The sequence below is a fragment of the Engystomops pustulosus genome, chromosome 6 (assembly GCF_040894005.1).
Source record: "Engystomops pustulosus chromosome 6, aEngPut4.maternal, whole genome shotgun sequence".
Classification (NCBI taxonomy): domain Eukaryota; kingdom Metazoa; phylum Chordata; class Amphibia; order Anura; family Leptodactylidae; genus Engystomops; species Engystomops pustulosus.
The window spans coordinates 40,611,899-40,631,670 of NC_092416.1; the positions used below are offsets into that span (position 1 = coordinate 40,611,899).

The 19,772-nt window shown below is 42.1% G+C and overlaps 1 protein-coding gene across 2 annotated transcripts; it reads right to left on the minus strand.

Annotated features, from left to right (window-relative positions):
* Positions 1-6,537: 6,537 nt before the first annotated feature.
* Positions 6,538-19,557, minus strand: LOC140134972 (indolethylamine N-methyltransferase-like). 2 transcript variants are annotated; one of them, XM_072155834.1, is made up of 4 exons: positions 19,422-19,557; positions 18,511-18,685; positions 13,631-13,838; positions 6,538-9,699 (listed from the first exon to the last, which is right to left on the minus strand). In XM_072155834.1, exons 2-4 carry the CDS (start codon positions 18,662-18,664, stop codon positions 9,261-9,263), a joined length of 801 nt encoding a protein of 266 aa, XP_072011935.1. In that variant the 5' UTR covers positions 18,665-18,685; positions 19,422-19,557; the 3' UTR covers positions 6,538-9,260. The 2 variants fall into 2 exon arrangements, with proteins under 2 accessions (XP_072011935.1, XP_072011934.1); XM_072155833.1 differs by lacking the exon at positions 19,422-19,557 and having other exon boundaries at positions 18,511-18,767.
* Between the last annotated feature and the right edge of the window lie 215 nt (positions 19,558-19,772).

Genomic DNA, 19,772 nt, shown 5'->3' on the forward strand with positions numbered 1-19,772 from the left:
CTCATCTCTAGACTTCATGTTTCCTGAGAATCAGGGTTCAAAGCTTTTCTTGCTTGGATGGTAGATGTAGATAACTCAACAAAGAGATTCATTTCCTCATAAGGTGAAGGAAGAGTTTGGAGTCTTCTTTTATTGCTAAATTAATTGTTCTTTGATACAAAATAAAGTAAAGCAGGCAAGCACATCTTAAGGGATAGTTTAAGGCAGGCTAGCCAGTTTGGGTAATCTGTGAGCCCCTTTAATACTGAGTTCATAGTTTGTGAGATCAGGGAGCAGAGGCTTTGATATGTGTTGGCTGAGGCCTTGAACTAACATGTGGCCTTGAACCAGCTCTGAAAGGCTTAGTATCTGCACAATGGGCGTCATTTACTAAGGGCGCGGATCGCGTTTTTCAGACGGTTATCGGAAAATTTCCGATTTGCGCCTGAATTTTCCCTGAATTGCCCCAGGATTTTGGCGCACGCGATCGGATTGTGGCACATCGGCGCCGGCATTCACTTGATGGAAATCGGGGGTCGTGGCCGTACAAAAACCCGGCGCATTAAAAAAAAAAAAGTGTTGCTTGACACGCGCATACCTGCACCCACCACCCACGATAGGATGGTGAACTCCAGTGCATTCCGATGAACTTCAGTGCAGCAGCGACACCTGGTGGACGTCGAAGGAACTACCTTAGTGAATCCCGGCAGAACCCGAATCCTCCGCAGAGAACACGCCCCATTGTTTCTCCTATCCCTATCAATTACCCTGTTTAACTTGTATCTTATCCTCCGCTGAGTTGTGTGACTCACTTGATCATTGTGGGCAATAGTGATGGACTCCACCTTTGATTCATTGTTGGGAAACTCTGCCCCCAATCTCAATAACTGCAATTTGCAGTGGAAAGATGAGGTAGTATAGATCCTTAGGCAATGATGAATGAAAAGCCTCCAGTATGGCTTTTTATGTTGCTTAAGACACTGTTTTGTCCAAGGTTGGAAATTTGGCAAAATGCGTCAGGCGTTTCAGTGTGGGGTGGCTCCCTGCCCGCAGCAGATAAATTGTTTTCCAACAGCTTTTGACTATGTTTGGAACTTGCTGAGGGAGTGGGACATGCAGCCAGGAGAGGGAGGATGAGCCTGAGTTCTCCGGTAACTGGTGGGACAATGGAGGCATACTTTATTCCTCTTGTAGCTCAGAAGGTGAGGTCGGGATGTTGGAGGGGCCTTGCGGCACCACATATGGTGGGGGCCTGGAAGGGACAGGTATTACCACATGTTTGGGGTGCTTACTTGCAAATCCAGTTTTAGGGACTTAGTCCATTGCATTGCAGCTGGACTGTGGTGTGGTCCACTAAGGTAGAAGATGAGGGGGAGCCACCGCCACCTTGGTTCCTCGTTACATCTCCTCTCAATCATTATTTGCTGGGGTATTCAAATACATAATTTGTCTTTTTTTGTAAATAAAAAGATGTCCTAGAATAGTCTGTATAAGACCCTCCCTTTTTAGCCATTTTACTATCAATACAAATTTCAATAACGATTGTTTAGGTAAGAAATAGTATGAAAATGTCAGACTGTCCCACAAGAAATTAGCCCTTTTACAGATAGATACACATGTTTAAAAATTCATGTAAGAATATGCCAATAGAGATTTTTCTGTTTTCAGTTTTTTTCTTTACTTTATAAGGTGTTTAAAGCAAAATAAAAACTACTAGTTATCACCGTGATCATACTGCTCTGAAGAAAAAAGGGGATGTTCAACTTGAAATGTAACTGGGGTAATCTTCTTATATTTGTTATCCATGGCCTCCTTCCTAATAATATCAACTTTTAAAATTATGCTAATAAGCCTGAACGGCTCCTGGAAGGGTAACCAGAGCCCCTCCATGCAGTAGTTTTATGGTGGCTGTAGCTATTAGTACCGTATATACTCGAGTATAAGCCGACCCGAATATAAGCCGAGACCCCTCATTTTACCACCAAAACTGGGAAAACCTATTGACTCGAGTATAAGCCGAGGGTGTAGTATACAGCCAGTCTCCGTGTAGTATACAGCCAGTTTCCGTGTAGTATACAGCCAGTCTCCGTGTAGTATACAGCCAGTCCCAATGTAGTATACAGCCAGTCCCAATGTAGTATACAGCCTGCCCCCATAGAGTATACAGCCTGCCCCCTTAGAGTATACAGCCTGCCCCCATAGAGTATACAGCCTGCCCCCATAGAGTATACAGCCTGCCCCCTGCTAAGCGAATAAAAAAATTAAAAACCTAATACTCACCCTCCGGTGTCCCGATCTTCAGCGCGAGGCTCCCGTTCCTCGGCGCGGTACCAGGCGGTGGCGGGTCCTCTTCTCTCTTCTGTAGCCGTCAGATCACGTCCATGTGATCTCCCGGCGGGCGCGCACTATGATACCGCGGTGTCGCGGCTGATGACGTCATCAGCCGCGACACCGCTGCATCTTATTGTGCGCCCGCCGGCAGATCACATGGACGCGATCTGCCGGCTACAGAAGAGAGAAGAGGACCTGCTGCCGCCTGGTACCGCGCCGAGGATCGGGAGCCTCGCGCTGAAGATCGGGACCCGCGCTGAAGATCGGGACACCGGAGGGTGAGTATTACGGTTTTTATTTTTTTCTTGACTCGTGTATAAGCCGAAGTGAAGTTTTACAGCACATTTTTTGTGCTGAAAAACTCGGCTTATACACGAGTATATACGGTAAGTACCCCTGGTTTATCACGCTTGATTTTTGATGGTAGATTTCCTTTAATAATGATACAAAGTAACACCCAGAAAACAAAATATTATATTATGTTATCTATAATTATCCCTACTATAAAACAACTCATTATTTCTTTTTCATTGTGGAAAGTTGTAAAATAAAAGTAACAATTAATGGTAGAATTGCTGTTTTATTTACCTAAGAGAAATATGATTTTTAAGTAAAATTTTAAAACTCTAACATAATAATATAATAAATAATATAATTAATGTAATATTCTGAATTGAAATTGGTTTGCAGGATAAAGTTTTATGATTTTCATACTGTGCAGTACACAGTATAAGAGAAAAAAGAAATGGCCTCGTTATTTCTTCATCCCCATTTTGCCCAATTGGAACAACTTTTCACGCAAAAAAACAATCCCACATATGGCTGCATCGACAAGTAAACAAGTTATGGTATGTGGAATGTAAAAATAAAAAAACCTAAAAAAATGCTTCACTCTTCAGTGTCAAACTATGCTGTAATTTTAAACCATGACTCACAAGTGCAACTTATCGTCTGCTTGAAATGTGGACTGAAATGACCCTGGGATGTTGAAATATCTTACACAACTTTTCATGTAAACTATTTGATTACGCACTTCCAAATTCTCCATTATACCTTCTAGAAAAGGGTCATTTCACAGGATCAGGATTGTTGGTGTCAATCTGTAACCATATTTGCATTCAAAAAAATTGTATGTCGTATGTGCATATGGTTGCAGATTTGAGAGGTCAGCTGCACACACTTGCTTGCCTCCCAAAAGTTCCTTCTCCAGCGAGACAGTCCCGATTTTCACCGAGCAGGACACCGAAAGAGCTGATTACAGTGATAAGGAAGAGAGCCTGAAGCTCCCTGCAATATCCCTGTGCCTCTGCTGCTGCTGTGTGTCACAGAGATGCCAGGTGTGTGTCAGGGTTCGGGGTCTGTGAACCCCCTGGACCACCACGGGAGATGGTACTAGCCAACACCTGGAACCGGAATCTAAGTGGCACCTGGTTTTCACCAGAGCCCGCCGCAAAGCGGTATGGTCTTGGTGCGGCAGGGTGCCATCAGGTCTTTCCACAGCCGACGTTGTGGTGCAGAAACAGAGTCCAGGCTTCAGGTCAGGAACAGGCACGAAGTCAGGGCAGTCGGCAGAGATGTGGAGGTCAGAGGTCAGGTCGGAGGTGACAACAGGGATAACAGCAGAGCGGGGAACAGGAACAGCACAGGGAGCACACTGGGAGCTTTTTCAATGGCAAAATAGCGCAAAGATCCGTGAGGAAATGCCGAGAACAGCGGGTCTATAAGGAAACCCGAGAGTGCCAGCACCAATCAGAGGTGCGCTGACCCTTTAAATCCTAGAGTGCCGCCGCACACGCACCCTAGAGAGCAGCGACGCACACGTGGACCAGACTGGATGGGAGCAGGAGCATGGAGAGGTGAGTTTGCCGCAGAGTGCCGGGGGAGCAGTACCACGGAGAGGGGCATGGGTGTGCCCTCGATCCGAGACATGGATCGAAGGGGCACCTGTGGTAGTGTGATGTAATGATGTCATCCCTGCCTGCTGGCTTCAGTGCTGCACACAGCAGGATCTGAGGGGAAAGGAGCTGCTGCAGGGGAACAGGAAAGGTGAGGGGTCACAATAAGAGGGGGAACTGCTTAGGGGGCCAAAGTAAGAGGAGGAGTTTTAAGGGCACAAGTAGAAGTTGCCTGGAGCACAATATCAGAGGGCTACCATGTGACATGGAGCTGAGGGAACACAATGTGAAAAGGAAATGAGGGGCACTAAGAAGAAAATTGTACTGTCTGGGGGTGGAGTAATGGGTGGAACAAATGGTGTAGGGCAAAAAAATTCAGCAGCATGTATAGCATCTTTCAACCCTCTACCTATGCTACAAAAGTTGGGAGGTATGTTCATGTGCTATTCATGTACAATGGGGCTACTGTGCTAGCATTTTCTTTTCAGGTAGCACAAGGCCTCACTAAGTTCTATGCGCTCATGCCTATGGCCAGTGGGTCCAATGGGTCGACTGGCAGGATGTATGCCCATGATGCAAATTTTAGAGCAGCTCCTATTCCTCTCCATCATTTTCTGTTGACAATGGTGGTGTGAGCAGTGTTACCTTCATTATGTTCCCTTGTTTGCAGCAGAAAATTGGAAATCCGTGCCACGTGTAATATTCCATACTCACAATGGAGGACTTGAACGCCAGCTTCAAGAAGTAATTACACGTTCTTTTATTTCCCCCTTACATCACATCCACACCAAGTGGGCATGAAAGGGTGTGAAGGGGGATGTGCCTTTTGGTGTAGCCGGTCAGCACATGTGCACTTGCATATAGCCTGTGCCTATTCTGTCACAGATAATATCAAAATTCTACGGCAGGTAATTGTACTTTAGCGCAGTCAGCTGCCGGATACCTCGGGAGGTCAGAGCCTCCAGATGTATCTGGCGCAGTTGATGGGCGTGGCATTTCATCACACGCCAGTGTAGTATGATAAATTCTCCCCAGTGTGTTCATGAGATTTTCGAAAGCGAATAGACTGGAATATTGTACTACAATGTGGTCCCCCTGAATTTACCTAATCGTTTCAAAGAAAACTCTTACAATGCCTCATTTTTGCAATCTTTTTTATTCCAATTATAGGAATGTCCATGAGTAAGTGTGTTTTACTTGATGGATAGTAACATGTAGAAGCAAGAATGGTATAAAACAGTCAGGAATATTGCTTTATGTGATAACTACGCAAACTGCTTTTAACTAAATGTCTTGACGTGAACTATATAACCGTTTATTTCCAATATTTTCAGTATCAAATTCTGAATCATTATATTAGTATATAATATTATATTAGTAGTGATTTGCAGATTATTATATTTTCCAAATAATTACTTAGTTATCTGTAATAATTATTCCCTTTCTGTAATGAATGTCTGCTTAGTCTGCCATGAATTTGGTTTATGCATATCAACCAATAATAATTCCTTTATTTATATAGTGCCAACATATTTTGCAACACTACATGGAGCTTTTCAAATCCGTCCCTGTCCCCATGGGGCTCACAATCAACCTATCAGCATGTTTTGCCGTGTGGGAGGAAACCGGAGGACCTGGAGAAAACCCATGCAAACACGGAGAGAACATCCAATCAGGGGAAGCCTTGCAGGAAGGCGGGGCGGAGCAGCTGGGTTCCCCGCTTTTCGTCTAAACACCGGCATTGATTGAGCTGTAATCGATTACTGCAGTGCTGCTCTTTAGAGGGGGAAGCAGGGACTCCTTGTATCATTTAATCCCATCCCTACAGTGTAGTTAGCTCATGACACAGGACTCTGTAAGGTCCTTGTGTGAAACTGTGTGTCACAATGTATGTGCCCCTGTAGTGCACTGTACAGAAACTACAATTGTAGAGAAACTACAGTCTTAGATCATAGTTCTGCCCTAGTGGAAATGAGATGAATAATATCTATGGAAAGCAGGTAGAGATATGCACACCCAATGTTCCTGTTTGGGTTAAGGATTGGGCCCTCACAACCCCCCTGACCAATCACAGCCATGGCTAGTTGCTAAGGGCATCAATTTTCCAGATTGGCTGTTCGGCCTCCAATTGGGCTGTATGTCTGCGTTGTATGGGCTGAACCCGAACCCTGAGCCTGAATGGAAACATTGGGTCCACTCATCTCTATTTATTATCTTCTGTAAGTAGCGACTTATTTTTTGTTTTGTTTTTATGAAGGTTTTTGTATGGTTGACTTGCAAATAGTGGACATGGATACTAAAATTGTGCTATATTCGTCATGTGTTTACAGACTTAGTTTAGTATGATAAGTAGACCTACTACATAAGGTCCTATTTAATTTTTTTTTTTTTTAGAATTTTCTCATGTATTTTGTGTTTTGTAGACGGGTTTCTTCTGTTCCCCTTGTGTCTCTGTACATATAAAGCCAGGTTTAATGTGACAGCAAGTTGAGTAAACACAAGATGGCATCCTTAAAGGGATTTGGCAGAGTTTAAATGTGATCCCATATTCGGAGGAGAGGGTATAATAATCTGGGCTTAGGAGAGGACCACACCAATCACAAGAATGTGGTCCTGTCCTTCCTAGTTGATGGCGTGCCAGGTTCAATCCATGAAGTACATAGTGACATCCTGCCAGTCCATTAACTGGCTATGGAAGTGTGGAAATTGTATAGTATAGAAGACTACAGTCAATTGCTACTGATATTCATCCTGGTTGCAGGACATCTATTTAGTCAAACAGTCTTGAAGGACCTGCTGAAGACTATGGGGCAGATTTATGAAGTGTCTGAAAGTCAGAATATTTCTAGTTGCCCATGGCAACCAATCACAGCTCCCCTTTAAAATATTCAAGAGCACAGGTAAAATGAAAGCTGAACTGTGATTGGTTGCCATGGGCAACTAGAAATATTCTGCCTTTCAGACACTTCATAAATCTGCCCCGATGTCTTAAGGTAGCAGTGGGGGCATTGTTTTCCTTATGAAAAACTGAAGAAAAACTACATCAAAGAAGTAAAGACACCATATTGCCCAGATGTGCATCACAAAAGTGTTTTAGATAGTACTGTAAGGTTGCGGGTTACTAGCTATTGTTTTTGGGTTTGCTCGGACAATCTGTCCCTATTGGAGGGCAGATTGTCTTTATGGTGTCTTCATGGGTTGTCGCCATAGACCACGTACCATTTAACAGACGTGGCATTGATAGGGTTAAAACTCTCAACATGCAGGAGGCTTAATGGATCTTGCAGCTTGACATGAGATATCCTTTGGGATTAAACTATAAAACCAATTTATTACACATGTACTAATTCTCATTTCTGCCACCTGATATTTCCATACTTCAATGTTTCATTTTCTTTGTCATCTTATTTTCTATTGGTCTTCTCATTTATGCTTCTTGTCACATATTTTTCTCTAATTACCTACAGCCCAGTGTGTAGGGTGTATGACATATTTCCTCCCTTCTTTTACCGGTCTGTTACTCTAGAAATAAAGGTATAAAATAAGGACCTTTGCGTTTCGGGCCGAAACACGTTACCTGCTCCCTTCAATGGAATTTTTAATGTCAGTTTGATACATTTTTGACTTTCCTGTACTTCTTTGCCTGACCATGATGGTTTTACTTCTTCAGTTTTGCATTTATCTTTTGAAAACAGATCAGGTTTACCATCGTGGCACGGTGTTTACCAGAGCTACATGGCCCGCGGGTGAGATAACACCTTTCTTATACATTTGTATTTTTCGATTGTTTTCCTTATCCCACCCTGGAAAACGTATTTTTATATTTCTTACATTAATGAAAATCTACCATTACTGTTTTAGTAAAATGAAACTAAACATAACTCCCTATAGCTGTCCTCTTTTCTCCTTTTTATAACTCTGTTTGTATAATAATCCTGGCATGTCAACATTAAAAAAGGCCAGCACCAGGATCGCTATAAGAGAGAGTTATAAAAAGCAGCTACATAACACCAGATCTGATGTTGACTGCTACGTGCTGTTAATTATTCACGCCCCTTGTGTGATGTCAGCTCCGTACTGGAGACGGAGGTGATGCCATGCAAGAGGCATGAAAAATTAACAGCACGGAGAGCCGGGCACTGGGGGTCATTTACAAAGGGACCAAATCGCGAATTTTCATCGGGTTTCCCATATTTTACTCCTCGGCGGACTTTGGCGCAGCAGCGACACCTGGTGGACATCAGGCGCACAACCTTAGTGAATCGCCGGAAGACCCGAATCCTCGTCAGAGAACGCGCGCTGGATCGCGACAGGACCGGGTAAGTAAGTGACCCCCACTGTGTCCAGTGCTTTGTAGCTGCTTTTTATAACTATTATTTATAGTTCTATGTCAAGCTTTAAAAAAATTGCATGGCACATGGAATGGGAAACTGCTCCTTTCCAGCCACTCCTAGGGGATGAGTGCCTAGTCACACAGCAAGGTACAATATAACATATCTTTTTTTCTGCAAAACCTATTTTTTATACAAAAACACTTGTGTGGCAGTGTATGTACTATGCTCTGTGGGGACTGGGGGAGTGCTAAAAATGGGTCTCCTGGTGACAGGTTCCCTTTAAACTCAGCATAGCATAAGCCAGTGGTGGCAAACTTATGGCACGGGTGCTAAAGTGGCACTCAGAGCCCTCTCTATGGGCACCTAGCTCTGGTGACAGGCTTTAAGATTACAATATACTTGAAGATGTTTAAAGTATCTCAAAAAGAACTAATATATATTCTGATTTCTAGTCACTTATACTATTGTACTATAATATACTATTATATTATTACTACTACTATTAATAATATACTATGGTAGCTCTGGTATTTGTAATATAATAGAGCACTTCAACTTATATCTTGGGTTTGCTAACATAGATGACAATTATTAAGCTTGATGTTAAAATTACTTACTACCAATGTTACATACTACTGGCTACCTGTGAGATGCTATAACTAAATTACTAAGATTAGAAATAAGAATATTGTTTTATTATGTATTTTCCTCTTCTTGTCTCTCAATTAACATCTTTGATTTTACGAGCAAGGACAAACAAGCTGGAGTCATGGTTGCAAAGATTGAACTGGTCCTTGTCATACTTTCTTTGAATGACTTCCAGATCGACAATTTCAAACCCTGTCTCAACCAAAGCACTTCTCATAAACTCCTCTGTAAGCACCAGACAGGAGAACCTTTCCCCCCCAGCTAAGTAGGAGCTACAATTAAGAACTTCCGTTAGTATTAAATGCCCACCTATTTTTAACAAAGAAGAGACATTTTTAAGGACATTTCGGTAGGTGTCCAGATCACTGCAAGCACATTCCAGACAACCAAGAGACATCACACAATCAACCTTGGGCAAAACCAAAGGTTCCAATGGGTTTTTCTTGAGGACATCACATTTCAGAGTTTTCTTCACTGTTTTTTCAAGTTTCTTCCTCTTCTCTTCTACAGTCCTAAAACGTAAAAAAATGACAAATAAAAAAAATCAAAAATATAAAATGATTTAGAAACTTATTAGGCCAATGCACACTGCCATTGCCCACCGTACTGTAGTACGGTAGTACGGCGGGCACACGGCAGTACCGGAAGAGAGGAGGAGGGGGGAAGCGCCGCTCACCCCCGCCCCTCTCCATAGGAATATATGGCGCACAGCGCCTTACTCCGGAGAGAGATAGGGCATGTCCTATCTTTTAACGGGGTATGGAGCGGTACGGTGCCGCACCTGTGTGGGACCGTAGGGCGCCATGTTGGGCGCCATGAGTCCATTGCGATGCAATATATACATCGGCCGTATATACGTCCCCCATACATTCGTGTGAATGTAGCTTTTAACAGATTATAACAAATTTATAGGTGAAAAATGTCTTAATAGTGGGGGACCACCGATCAAAAGAACAAGTTGAGTCCATTGTATGCCTATGATGCCTATGATGTCTTTCAGCATCATGTGACGCATTACTCCATTCACATGGCTAGGAACCCTGTTCTCATGATTGATGGAGATCTGAGCATTTATCACCATACACTACAGAGTACATTTCCTGTATTTTTCTTCTCTGTCTCCTCCTATCTGACACCTTTGACCCCTTAATAACTTGGCCATTTTGCACTTTCCTGACACGGCATATTTTTACAAATCTGCCCTATGGGGGATATTTATCACATGATAGCCCCGCCACTGCTCTCATGCAGCCCAATACAGCTGCAGCCTCTTGATGTATCCGGGTCTTGTGCACCATCTATCTTTACGCCAGGCCCTGCCTAGCGTAGAAATAAACACGGCCGGCGCCTCTTCATATGTGAAAAGTTGCCGGCTGCAGTGAGTAAGCAGGCTGTAAGTATACTGTATACCCCTTTGTCCCTATAAGTGGTTTTAACCTTGGAAAGCTCATATATATCCAGAGAATTTTAAGATTGTTCTCCCCTGACACATTGCACATGATCATTTTGGGGATATGTTTTTATTTATGATATTTAAAGAAAATATGAGAAGAAAATACATTTTCTTTCTTTTCTGACACTATGGGGCAGATTTACTTACCCGGTCCATTCGTGATCCAGCAGTGCGTTCTGTGTGGAGGATTCGGGCCTTCCGGCGATTCACTAAGGCAGTTCCTCCGACGTCCACCAGGTGTCGCTGTTGCGCTGAATGCACTGAAGTTCACCAAGCCGGCCCGAGTGAAGGTAAACGCATGTCCAGCAAACTTTTTTTTTTTTAAATGCAGTGGTTTTTCCGAATCGGTCGGGTTTTCGTACGGCCACGCCCCCTGATTTCCGTCACGTGCATGCCGGCGCCGATGCGACACAATCCGATCGCGTGCGCCAAAATCCCGGGGCAATTCAGGAAAATCGGTGCAAAATGGAAAAATTCGGGTAACCCGCCGTAAAAACGAGAATCGGGCCCTTAGTAAATGACCCCCATTGTCCTAACACCAAAATAACTTAATAACTAACATTCACCGAATGTCTGCCTTATGTTGAAATGGTATATTTATGCATCCTCTTATTTTTGTAGAATGCTATGAGGCTTAGACCCTTAGGTGTGAATGATTTTTTATGAAAAACACAAAATCATAGTTTTGAGGGACCTGCTCAACTTTCAAGTCATTTTGAGAAGCCCAAAATTATCCCATTATAGAAACTACACCTCTCAACGTATGTAATACAGCTTTATTGAAGCTTGTTAGCTCTTCAATTGTTTTGCAGGGGTTAAAACAAAATCAGGTGCAATTTTGACATTTTTATTTTTTTGGCTAAAAGAAGGTATTTTTTTTTAAATGACACATTCTCAGTTGATAAAATACCAAAAAATTCCACACATTTTGATACCTAATTTCTCCCTAGTGTGCCAATACCTCATATGGGGTGGTAACCTGCTGCATGTGCACAGACATGGCACTGAAGGAAAGGAGCACCATTCAGAGCCGATTTGCATTGTCTCTTTTTAAAGGCTACACAATCTTTAATTGTTCTGGCAATTTGGACATATGGGGGAACATTTACTTACCCGGTCCCTGCGCAATCCCCAATCCGGACTGTCCGACGAGGAAGACTCCCGCAGTTTGTCCGAATCCGTCAGACAGCTCTCCTCCCCCACCCCGATTTGTGTCACATGTAAGCCAGTGCGATTGCGCAAAAATCCGATCGCGTGCGCCAAAAACCCCTTTTAAAACCCTGTCCCAGCGGCACAAGTCGGAAATCACAGGGATGTCCGACGAAAGTGCAGTCCGTGGGGCCCTTAGTAAATGAGCCCCATGAGGGCTTAGTTTCTGCAAGATTATATGCACTTTACAAATATTTCATCTTAGTGGAGCTTCAGTTTATTTGATGGGATTTTATTAACTCTTGAATGCATGGAGGAAAAGAAAATAATCAATTCTGGTTACAGATTTTATAAATTTCTTTCTGTGCTGTTTACAGAACCATAAAAATAATATACTTTATTTTACGGATCATAAAGATCACGGTGATTACAATTTTACTGAAAAAAACTACTAGGGAGAGAATTTAGTTTATTTTAGTATTGCCATTTTTTGAAGGAGTAAAGCGAAACTGTAAAGTTATAATGATTTTACCAAATTCTCATATGTAACCCCCCCCCTTTTAAAACAAACAGAATGATGTCCATATTGTGCTGCTTGCCCTTTTGTTTCCAACGTTATGACATGTTCTGTTCTGAAAGTGTTTGACAAAATTTTTTATCACTAGAGGTGAAGTGGGCGGAAACTAACATCTGCCTGTCTGTGCCCTCAAGCTGAGTCTGATTCAAGCTGCCAACAGATCTCACGATGCCTTGTCTTCTCTCGCAAAGTAATTCAGCATGAAATCCATTTAGATTCTTATAAGTAAATATACTGAACATTGCACAGTGCACATATAGGATGTATATGGTGACCAGCCTGGCAGCTTCCATCACATGGGGGAGCAGGGAACATGTAATAAATGGTACAAATCATCATTAACCCAGTTACATGAAGTCTATTGCCTGTGTTGTGTGAGCAGTAGGGGTAAATAGCTTCTCTGCCCAGAGCTTATAGTGCGGAGCACAGGGTGGGGAGGGGGTGCAGCAGAGCCAAAGAGAGAGACATAGGAAGCTCTGAAGAATCACAGACTGGGCTGGAGGAACTGAACTTTGGAGATCTTGTACCACTATTCTGTATAGGAGATATCTGTATCCACAGTCCTGAACACATCCAGCTCTGCTACATACACAGACAGAGCACTGTCACTCAACCTCTTCCTCTGTGAGCACAGGGTGAAGCCCGCCCCCCCTCCGAGGAGTCTGACAAATAAACACATCTACAGACTACAAGGCTTGTCAGAACAGGCAGTGGAAGGAGCTCTTGCAGCACTGGGATAAGGCCAATAGCAAATAAACTGCTGAATATAGGTAACAAAGATAATAGGAAAAGTCACAAGAGCTATTGATCTGTGGAAAAAAAACACTTTATAGTTGTTCTTTAACCTTAGTAATTTTCAGTTGCCAGAGCTTGTTGAGGGCTTATTTTTTGTGTGATGAGTTTTCAATGCTACGAATTTGGTGCACATAACTTTTTTTTAAACACTTTTAAGTGAAGGGTTTCGAAAAATGAACATTTTTGGCAAGTTTTTTTGAGTTTCTTATAGCATTCACCAAGTGGGTCCAATAATGTTTCCAATTTATTTTACAGATTGATAGGCAGCTATACCAAATATGTGGGTATATTTTTAAGTTAGGTTAGGGACCTTCACTTTTTTAAATTATTTTAGTCTTCTAAGGAGGTGTCAGGATACACCCAATGTAGCATGTTGTGTTTTTGACAACATGACAATACCTTTTAGTAATTTCGTCACTTTCCATCCAAATATTATATTATTATAGAACAATAAGATAATTGAGTTTACCCTTTTCCTTCCATGTCACAGACTTTTTGAATCACATCATTCCAGTTGAATGTCCCGGGTTCATTTCTCAGGCTCCTTTCATAGTATTCTCGATTACGGTCAGTGTAATCAGCACCGATAATCTCATCAAAAGACTCACATGCTGAGAGATCCTGATAGATGGTAGGTCCATGGCCAATATCAATCAATGTTTTACCCTTTACACACCCTACACAAAAAAAGTAAATTAAACTTTAGTTAACATTCACAATTCAAACAAGTATTTTTTGGTGATATTGGAAAAAACAACCTGAATGGATGTATTTTTGTCATCTTTTCAAAAGGATTGTCAAGAACTACAAAAACGATTACTTGTATATACTTGAGTACAAGCCGAGTTTTTCAGTACAAAAAGTGTCCTGAAAAACTTAAACTCGGCTTATACTCTAGTCAAGAAAACAAAATAAAGTCAAAATTCACCTTTCTGCCCCCCCCCCCCCCCCGGACTTCTCTTTTTCCGTCGGCAGCGGCAGGTCCGTGCGCAGCAGCCGTGCAGACCCGTCACTGACCTAGAGCTGAAGCGGACCTGCCTGTAGTAAACTGTGCTGAGCAAACTGGGGGCTGGCTAGCTATATACTACACAGGGCTGGCTATATACTAAAGGGGGCTGGCTGGCTATATTCTAAAGAGCATTGGCTGACTATATACTAAAGGGGGCTGGCTGGCTATATACTAAAGAGGGCTGGCTGGCTATATACTAAAAGGGCTGGCTGGCTATATACTACAAGGGGCTGGCTATACACTAAAGAGAGATGACTGGCTATATACTAAAGGGGGATGGCTGGCTATATTCTACAGGGGACTGGCTATATACTAAAGGGGGTTGGTTGGCTATATGCTAAAGGGGGCTAGCTATATAATAAAGGGCACATGCCTTTATACTAAAGGGGAGTGACTGGCTATGTTCTAAAGGGGACTGGCTGGCTATATACTACAGGGGTGGCTGGCTATCAACGACATGGGCTGGATGGCTATATACTACAGGGAGTTGGCTGGTTATATACTGAAGGGTACTGGCTGGCTATATACTACAGGGGGCTGGCTAGATACTACAGGGAGGTAGCTGGCTATATACTAAAGGGGGCTGGCTATATACTGAAGAGGACTGGATGGCAATGTACTAAATGGGACTGGCTGGCAATATACTACAGGGGGTGGCTGGCTATATACTACAAGGGGATGGCTGGCTATATACTACAGGGAGTTGGCTGGCTATATACTAAAGGGGGCTGGCTGGCTATATACTAAAGAGGGATGGCTGGCAATGTACTAAAGGGGACTGGCTGGCTATATACTACAGTGGGTGGCTGGCTATATTCTACAGGGGGCTGGCTATATACTACAGGGAGTTGGCTGGCTATATACTAAATGTGGCTGGCTATATACTAAAGAGGGCTGACTGGCTATATACTAAAGGGGGATGGCTGGTTATATATTTAAAGGGCTGGCTGTATACTAAAGGGGCTGGCTGGCTATATACTACAGGCAGATAAATGGCTAAATATTAAATTAGAATGGCTGGCTATATTCTACAGGGGTCAGGCTATATACTAAATGAGCTGGCTGGCTATATACTAAAGGGGGATAGTTATATAATAAAATGGGCATGCCTTTATACTAAAGGGGAGTGGCTGGCTATATACTAAAGTGGACTGGCTGGCTATATACAACAGGGGGCGGCGGGCTATTTACTACAGGGAAGTGGCTGGCTATAAACTTAAGGCGACTGGCAACCTATATACTACAGGGGGTGGCTGGCTATATACCACAGGGGGCTGGCTGGCTATATACTACAGGGAGGTGGCTGGCTATATACTAAAGGGGGCTGGCTATATACTACAGAGGGCTTGCTGGCTATATACTGGGAGGCTGTGACCAATGAATTTCCCACCCTCTGCTCATACTCAAGTAAATACGTTTTCCCAGTTTTTGTTGGTAAAATTAGGTGCCTCGGCTTATACTAGAGTAGACACGGTACCTTTCCATGAAATATAAAAACAAAAATGTAAAGAAGCAGCAACTTAATGCAAAATTCTATAGGGGGGTGAACGCCCAGAATTGAAATAAAAAGGTCATCCTAAATAGTAAAAAGGAAAATGGCAACACTCCAATTAAAGTGCAAAACATTTCAGCTACTTTATTTACCATTTGTCTACAACAACAGCAACTAGTAGCTGGAGCCTTTTTTTAAGCAAGTGAACAGTGCAAAATAACAAGTATGTATAGCATTAAAACCGAAATCATGTGACTCTATTTAAAAATGTTAGAACTAATACAATAATAGTATATACATAAAACTAAATGATTGATGATACATAATCATATATTCAAAAACAGGTGCAAAACTAAAAAGACCCAGTTCATATGAAAAAAATACCAAAAAAATCAGTAACGAGTCAATAAAAAGTAACAAGAGACCATGGATCTGAGTGTGTGACATTGGTGAACTTGAAACCATGAAGTGACAAATTCTTGTGAATATCTTTTAAAAAATTAGAAAAATAATTTATGTCTTGTTACTAACATAAAATTATATAATAAGCACTTCTATTGAAGGTGAGAATCATAGACACTTGTAGAATGTAGAATTTAAAGTCATGGATGTGCTGTAAAAACGGGTGTCACTCCTCAGCGGGTCGCTATCTATGGTAGAAGTGCTTATTCTATATTTTTATGTTTGTAACAAGATACTTACCTTGATTTAGTCTCTTATTCACTAGAATTTCACTTGTCACTTTATGGATTTTTAAATAATGTCACACACCTGGATTCGTGGTCTCTTTATTGTTATTTTGCATTTACTTGTTACTGATTTTTTTTGGTATGTTTTTGCCCTTTTACTACTGGGGTGACCGTCAGACATTTAGGACTGTAAAAGACAATTGAACCAATATAATGTTACCTTTATCTCCTTTTACGTGAGCCAAAAATAGGTGCAATAATATTGTGTGATTTAAGGTAGAGTTTTCTGTGGATAACTGTGGTGGGAAATATATTGGGGCTCATTTACTAAGGTCCGAATTGTGCATTTTCGTCGGGTTTCCCGAATATTTCCAATTTGCACAGAATTGCCCCGGGATTTTGGCGCACACGATCAGATTGTGGTGCATTGGCGCAGGCTTTCACGCGACAGAAATCAGTTGGCGTTGCCGTCGGAAAACCCGATGGATTCGGAAAAACAGCGGAATTTAAAAAAAAAATTTGTGTGGCAAGAATAGCAGTCACATACACTGGCACGAAGAAGGTGAACTCCAGCGGACTTCACCGCAGCAGTGACACCTAGTGGAAATCGGGCGCACGACCTTAGTGAATACCGGCAAGCTCCGAATCAACGTCAGACAACGTGCTGTGGGCTCGCGAATGGACCGGGTAAGTAAATGTGCCCCATTGTGTTATACCTGGTGGTCCCCATGTTCCAGTACCTAATCTTTTCCCTAAGTACCTTGCACACTATATATTTTTTTATTTGGGCTGACATTGAGGGCTGTAGGATATAGATTTGGAAATTTTTCCCACCTCCTGTTTACATAACACGAAGTAACACGATGGAATGGAGATGAGTCATGTTTATCCTCTGTACATGCATCTTCTGGCTGCAGCTGTTGGGCAACTGTAGTTTATTTTCGACCCATAGTTGTTGGGCATGACCAGACTTTTTGACTTTATGCTGTTTTCGACACTATTTTCCATAAAATATAGATACTCTTGTCCACCGGTGTCTTTAAATCAACTAGATACCTAGTTAATGATACCTGGAAAAGCCCATTGGGCTTGGGGGCAGATGACAACATGCTCCATCTTCCATCATTTTGATGGTCTTCTAGTTTGGAACTAGTGGCTTATAACTGCAGGAAAATGGGATCTACTTTTGCCAGTCATTAGCCTCCTCTGAACACAGGACATTACTTGTAATAGGAAGTGACATACTATGAGCCGAAGAGGTTAATGATTGGCAAAAGCAAGCACTGCAATGCCTGATGCTTCCAACTTAGTCATCAAGACCAGAAGACCCTCAAAATGCTTAAAACACTGAACAAGATACATACACAACTTTTGTTTTTTACTTTGGGATGGCCCAAGGGAGATTTCAAGGATCCTGTGAAATTGCTTTAAGTATTATAAAATACATCGAATTTATTAAAGTTAACTTATTTGGACATGATGAGTAATAACAGTTACATATGTTACAAGGAACCATACTTAGTGGATGAATTATTAAGGGGCTGTGGCCGCAATTTTGTTGGACTTCCCGACGTTTTCGGGTTTTGCGCAGCTGTGACAGATATTTAACAGAGGGTTGTGTCGCACACAATCGGATTTTGGTGCAGCTGCGCTGGCTTTCATGCGACAGAAATCGGGGGTGGGCCGTCGGACTGATTCGGACAGAGCATGGGATCAAGCAAGATCAAGATCAAGCACTTACATGCACCGGGAAGAAGTAGGTGAACTCTGTCGGACCTGAGCGGGGGAGCGACACATGCAGGATATCGGGCGCATGATCCTAGTGAATCCCGGCACAGTGTATTATCGTCTGACAATGCAACTACTCCGGATGGGTAAGTAAATGTGCACCTATGTAACTGCTGAGCGGCCAAGACGTTCTTATTCCCGACTAAATCTCAATCACTCAAACCACTGACATTAACAATCTACGGTACAAATAAACTATTTCCAAATCTACAAAGGAAGTCAGATACTTTAAAATGATCTACAAAACAATCTGACCTTCAAAGGGACATAGAATACATTTTTGTGCAATTGTGACCAAACCTATAGCTACAATATAAAACAGTCCAAAACTTTTTAGACCAGCATATGGTAGTAACATTAGCCATACTCACTAATAGCAAAAGCCTCATGAAGCTTCCTCAGTGCGAAATCTAGAAATCCATCAACCACCAAAATTCCCGATTTGGGGTGGTAATAAGTATTTAAGTATCCTTCGGGATTAAAGATATCCTGATAGGTGTCTTTGTCAGTAAAGGCAATCTCCATTTTTTCGGTAGTTCCTTTAAACTGAAGAAATGAACACAACAAGCTAATAATTAGTTTGTATGTCTGGCTGAGGAGTTTATCTGTACATGAGCTAACAGGATAAAAGTTGCAGTAATGTACTGGCACCTGGCCAAATTCTGCAGAACAAACATAGGAAAAATTTGCAATGTAATCAGATTTCTTTATTGGACTAGGTCCACTTTTTTTTAACCCTTTCATGGTTAAAAATAGAACCCATTTGTAGTATAACATATAAGGAATCATATTGTTATTTACCCTGTACATATATTGGTTTAATAATGACAAAAATACTATTTGCTTAGAACAGGGAAGTTTATCCAGAGACTTATTGGGCCACATTTACTTAAGCCCCTGTGCCAGTTTTCTGTTGGACTTTGCATGTTCTTTCTAGTGCAAACTGCTTCCATGTGTATTTAAGAAGTGTCCGCGCCCCATGTGTTGCACGCAACTTATGTTACCCGACACAAAACTCTGCACTAAAAGGGGCGTTCGGGTGCACATTTGGACTGTGCACCCCATTTATTATGCAGTGTGTTGAACGCCCCATGTTAAAGGTGCACCCCAAAAAGTTTGTGCACTCGCAGGGGAAGCCAGATTCACGATGAACAAGCGCCACATTTCATGAATCAATTCATGAACACTTGTACTGTTTTTGAGAAACAGATCATGGCTGAGGGATTACCCCTGGGGTAAATCCCGCAGCTATTCTTCAATACAGATTTACAAGCGGATTTACCTGTGCAATAGTCCAATAATTCTGCAATAGTGGTGGGTCGGCTGTTTTTCAGAGATCTTACAGCTTCTGTCTAGAGGTCCTCTTTGAGATTGCAGATATTATATAACCCCTACAGGGATCTTTACTTCCCATCTTGCATCTGTGACTTGCTTCTTACGCATGTAGAAATTTAGTTAATATTAACCTTTCACAGCTTTTACACCACTGAACCCTGAGATGGGGTATAAAATATTTTTTCTAGGCAAATTTGCCAAGTGCAGGGTGTATAAAGGGCATAACCATATTCTTCAACATTATAGCTCGTTTCTTTACAATGAAAGGCAGTAAAAACCTTTGCACTGGAATTTTTCC